The sequence below is a fragment of the Peromyscus californicus genome, unplaced genomic scaffold, assembly GCF_007827085.1.
Source record: "Peromyscus californicus insignis strain IS unplaced genomic scaffold, ASM782708v3 Scaffold_14__1_contigs__length_90479793_seg_2, whole genome shotgun sequence".
In the NCBI taxonomy this organism is placed as follows: Eukaryota; Metazoa; Chordata; class Mammalia; order Rodentia; family Cricetidae; genus Peromyscus; species Peromyscus californicus.
In genome coordinates, this window is record NW_026294436.1 from 57,939,742 (window position 1) to 57,945,482 (window position 5,741).

The 5,741-nt window shown below is 47.2% G+C and overlaps 1 protein-coding gene across 1 annotated transcript; it reads right to left on the reverse strand.

Moving 5' to 3' along the window:
- Positions 1–783, reverse strand: Fcrl6 (Fc receptor like 6). Its single transcript, XM_052736642.1, is given in 3 exon segments — positions 1–351; positions 498–569; positions 572–783. Coding segments are annotated over 3 exon segments (573 nt in total). The 5' UTR covers positions 765–783; the 3' UTR covers positions 1–43.
- Between the last annotated feature and the right edge of the window lie 4,958 nt (positions 784–5,741).

Here is a 5,741-nt window from a genome sequence, read left to right on the forward strand (position 1 = left end):
GGTTACAGAGGAGTGAGATCTGACTTCCGCCAGTTACCGGGGCTCAGAGACCGTGTGGGACAAAACATACCAACCAGGGGAAGGTCCCGGACTCACTCCTCTTTCTGGAGATACTGTTTTTAGCTTCACAGAAATAGTTCTGAGCACTCCACCCTGACTTCACTGGGCTGAGGAGGGAGGAAACATTGTCAATGGAAGCCAGGGATTCCCCTAGGATCTCTCCATCACAGTAGAATGAGTACAACACTGGAAGGGAGCCCCTCTGGGCCTCACAGGGAAACTCCACCACGTCTCCTACAGCAGGGTTAGTGGCTTCATGTCGCAGAGTAAGCACAGGACGGGATACAGGCACTGGATGGTACATGGAATAGGAGAGTCAGCCGGATTGTCCGGGATCCCGAATCCCTTCTTCCCTGGGACCCCTTACCTACTGCCATGAAGGTTGTTGCCTGATGTCTGGACCCCTTCAGAGTATCTCTCTTCCCTCATCTACTTACCCTGTACTTGGCTCTCCAGCTGTTGACTTTGTTTCTGGATTAGGCCATCTTTAGTGGCCGCCATACACTGGCAAACCCAGAGTCTTCGACTTCTGAGATGTAGAGTACTGGGAGGTGACTCCTGTCCTGAATGACATGACTGTCCTTATAGAAAGAGTAAAAGAGCCGCAAGGCTGACTTCTGAGGGTGCTTCTTTGTCTGACACCTCAGGACCAGCGGTCTCCCCTCTTGGAAGTCTGGAGAGAGGACAGAGTTCAGCACAGGCATCTGGAACTACTCTGGGGAGACATAGCACCAAGGCTCAGGAAGAAAGTCCCAGACAGAAGCCCAGGAGGCTTGAGGACTGATCTTCTGCATCAGTCAGGCTATAACTATGAGACCCAGAAGAGAGATAATTTCATCCCCAGAGCTTGTCCATTGTCCTCATGCAGTGAGTCTGAAATGACTCCTACAAAGCCAGGTCCTGTGAGAACCCCAGAAAGTCAGAGCCAGAAGACCCCTTAGTAGTTATGGTCCTCAGAGGGGAAAAATGGGTTAGATGTGCTTTTGATTCTGCTCCCACTTTTCTCCGTTGGTTCAAATCCCCCAGTGTGGCATTTTCTTCAGCCATTACCCCTGACGAGAGCTGCATAAATGCCCACCAGGAAAACAACGACAAAACAGCTTTTTGGCTAGGCTTCCCCAGACCGGAGCTCTCATCTCCGCCCCGAGAAGAGAGTTCCATCTTCTGTGAGTCTAGGAGAGAAATGTTTTCTCTGTCTGTCCTAAAAGGCACTCCGAGCTCTGATGTGGACAAAAGACGGGGTCCCAAAGATCTGACCTCATCTGCAGGGCAGGCATGTTGGGTCTGTTCCCAGGCTGTAACTTTTTGACATATTAGGCATGACTAGCTCAGACAGCCTTTAGGAGTCTAGACAGACGGTCTAAGAGTCATGATAAGGAATCGGATGAGGAATGCCGACGTTGGTCCCGGCACCTCCTGCCTTTGCCTGGATCTCCCTGGATGCTTAGGGCCTTCTGTTCTCACCTAGAAGCGAAGCAGTGATGTTCATGTGCTTTCTACAACGGCCCTTTCTGTCGGTCCCAAACGTTAGTTTGAATGACTGCTGCATGCATCACAGAAGGCAAGATGTTCATCACGGCTCAGAGTTTCTTTCTGCTTGATAGAAAACACCGTGAAGGCTGTGAGACAGGAAGAGCGGGAGGGCAAGAGAAGCTGAGGAAGAAGAAAAGAAGATGAAGCCAAAGGTGGTGATTCCCCGACCGGAAAAGGGAAAAGAGTCTAAACCTTGACACCCGAGGGCCACACTGAGAAGAGAGGCAAAAGCAGGAGCCATGTTTAAGAGACTGTGAGGGGCCTCCGAGGCACCCTGCTGAGACTCCTGTGACCCTAGAAGCACCTGGAGCCTGAGCCAGTGGAGTCCTGTTCTTCCTTTTTCCTGGACTCTAGTTAACGATTCTGATAATGGGACCTAGTCTGGGTCTTCCTTGCAAATGAGGGACCCAATGGTATTGTCCATATCCCTTCTCATTAAAATGTTGACCCAGGAACATACTTGGAGTCAGAAGAGACATGGATAAGACTTACAATTTGTCCCAACACAGGAATCTGCAGGAGACCAAAGTGATAAAATTAAATTAAGTAGCAGAAAAACTTCCATATCAACAAGTGGTATTTATATCATTTTGAGCTACCCACCATCCAGCCCCCAAGACACCCGGCACCGACCACTCAACCACTTAATTACCAAACCACTCAGTCATTCCCCCCAACCATTTAACTAGTAAAGGTTTATAGTGGACACATCCTCTACAGTCCTCTACCCTGCATCTGGTCAAATTCTGCCTTCCCAGACAGACCTTCCCTAGGACTGCAATCAGAATTCTCATGCTCGTAGAATCCTATTGCATCACTATTACTTTTTGGAGTATCAGCGGTATTTTTATTAATTTGTGAGACAGGTTCTTACTCTGTAGCCCAAGCTGCCCTGGAACTCATTATGCAGCCCAGGCTGGCCTCTGACTGGTGGAAATGCTCCTGTTTCAGTCTCCTGGGTGCTGAGATGACAAGTCTTAGCCACCACATCTGGTTTGATTTTGTCTTATTAAGCTGCCAGCATGTTATCACTTAGCCTCCTCTGTGCAGAATGAAATCTGATTGCATGTCTTAATGACGATGTGCCTTATGCCCAGGGCATGTTCCTGGAACACTGAACTAGTAGTAAGTATGATGGTTAGTCTTATTAACTTGGTTGGATTAAGGAATGCCCAGGTGATTAGTAGAACACACCTCTGGGTGTGTCTATGAGACCATTTCCAGGGATAATTAGGTCATAAGGGCTCTGTTATAATGAATGGATTGATTCAGAATATGACGGCATTATTGGGAGGTGCCGAAAGGAGGAGATAGGACGTATAGAGGAAGTAGTTCGCTGGAGGTGTGCCCTGGAAGGGAATATCTTGTTCTCTGTCCCTTTCTTGTATACTTCCTGGTTACCATGAGGCAACCAGCATGCCTCCATCACGCCTTTCCATGATGGTGTTCCTGCTTTACTATCTAAAAGTAACAAATCCAGTTGACCATATGCTGAATCCTTGGAAAGCATAAAGAAAAGTCAACCTTTCCCGCCTCAGGTCAATTTTCTCAAGTATTTTGTACCGGTAACTAAAAGCTAACTACCATTGGGTGGTGGGTGAACAACTGACACCCTCATATGCCACACGTTCTCACCCTCGCTGCTCATCCTGCTTTGGATACAGATGGAGAATTTCAAGTTAATTTTGGATTCCGCTCAGGGTCAGCACATTTATAGGTTTTTCAAGTTTTTGCAGAACTATAAAAGTCTCTTTCCTTCCATCTCCCCCACCCTTCTCACCCATGAGCTTGATGTTGTAAAAAAGTAGGCAGGATTTGGAAGCAGATGGTCTTGACTGGACTTACCAATCTGCCTCTTTCTGTGTGAACTTGGACAAACTGCCCAAATTCCAAGAGCTTCCAATTCCTCATTTTGTCATATCATATAATTGGGAGGGATAATTGTAATTTTTTTTATTTTAGAATAGTAATTTTTTTAATAGATGGTTGTAAAGGTTATATTGACCCACTGCCTGGGAAACTGGTTATCACACTAACTGAAAGCAGAAAGAAGGTTTGACCTCAGAGTAGGTGAGAACCTGCTCCGTAGTCAGGCTTCCCCTACCTTTCTTTCTCACTGGAAAACAACTTGGTAGTTACAACATGCTGAGCAAACAGGATGGAGAGCACTGACGCTTATAACAAAAGAGAAGTCAGCTTATAACAAAAGAGAAGTCACCTAGACAGCCGAGCCTCTCAAGTGAGCTCATGTCGCCAAGTCCCCAAGACCTGTTGCTCCATTGTTCAACGGGACCTTGGAGTTACGAGTGTGAAATAGGCCTTTGCAATCAAGATGGCAGCCAACTGGGGTCAGACTGAGCGACATTTGCCTGCAGCCGTTCCTGTGAAGAAGGCCCAGGGACCTTAGTTAGGTGTAGGCTGACGCTGAGGTGACAGTGTGACAAGGTACCTAAGAGCCATTGCCAGACTAAGTTGTATTGTGGAGTCCCGAACTGTGGAAGCAGCTGGGAGCTTCTTGCTTCACAATGGGAGGGAGGAGGAAGCTGAGCTCCCAGCACTTCAACAGAGCACATCAAGGCTGCCAGGCAGATGAGCATGAGGGACAGGGTCTGGAAACCATCTCCTATTGGACTGCTGAAGGATTTGGGAGATAATTATCTGTAAAGATACAATAGAGCACGGACACAATAGTGGCCTCCAGTCATTCTTCTAAAGAGGACGGGAAGATTTATCGTGAGTTACTTCATAGGACAGAAAAGAGACTAATTATTGAAAGTTAGAGGGATCAGGGAGGCAGATTTAGCTCCACATGAAGAAGGATCTCACAGTGGGTCTCTTCTGTGGAGGAACATGCCTCTTTGTCAAGCTGTGGCCGCCATGGTGCTGGGAAGAGTGTGTGGAGGTCCCATGACACCTGCCACGGAAGCTGTGTGAGTACATGAGAGGAAGTCTCCACCAGGAGAGGGAACTTGTCTAATTTTTGGCTCAGAAGAAAGTTAAGGACCATCCCTCAAATTGTTCCATATTTAATGTTGAGGCATATCCTATCATGTTTGATGCCAGGACCCTGAGGACACCTGATAACTGATAATTATTAGTTGTTGCACATTATTGTGACTACACCCTGCCCATTATTTAAAATGAATTTCTATTTTCTAGTTTTATTATTTTATTTTTTAAAAGGTTTATACATATAAGTGCATGTATGCCTGCACGCCAGAAGAGGGCACCAGATCTCACTGTAGATGGTTGTGAGCCACCATGTGGTTGCTGGGAATTGAACTCAGGACCTCTGGAAGAACAGCCAGTGCTCTTAACCTCTGAGCCATCACTCTAGCCCCCTGTTTTCTAGTTTTGCTGATCAGAACCCACCTATGTCTGAGTAGGAGGGAGGAATAACAAAAGCATGGGACTCAACCTCTGGTGGATGGGTGTTGGCATTCCTGTTTTGCTCTTGTTAACTCCAGGAAGGTTTCGGAGAGCCTTGGTTTCCCCCATTGTCTAGTTGGGACTAAAAATAACTGCTCTAGAAAGTTCTAATGGCTAGATGAGGCAGACATACGACAAAGCAGGCATTCAGTGGCTTTCTTCTGCTGTTCTTCTCCTTCTCTCTGTCACATCAGAGAGGAAATGGCAGCTGTGCACTTACTCCAGCTGTTACACATGCCCACCCCTGGGGTGTGTGTCTCAGGATGTCTTTCTGGGATCTCTAGGCATCCAGTGTGGCCTGCTAGTGTCTAGTTCTCCACTACATTGAATGACAGGAAGCTGGTCACTAGTTCATCCCCTCCTCCCCACCCCAGATCTGCAGCTTGCTAGCTAGATCCTGGGTTCAAAAATGAGATGTCTTAGACTTCATCCAGACAAGTCCCAAGGGCTGTTCTTTTCATGAGGTCATGCAACTTGCCCCCTTGGGAACCTTCCACTAAAGTATATTCAACATAGGTAACCCCGCTTCTCAGGTAGTGTGAACATTAGGCCTCTTCACTCGCCGAGATGGCCTTTCCTAGAACACACAGCGGTGCTATGGCATAGGAGAGAAAATACAAACAGAGCAGGCGTTTTCCTCCCAGGCTTAAATTTTCACAAACTCCGTCCACATCCAGGAAGAGGTCATAGTTAGGAATAATTTTGCTTTTCTGCTCTAT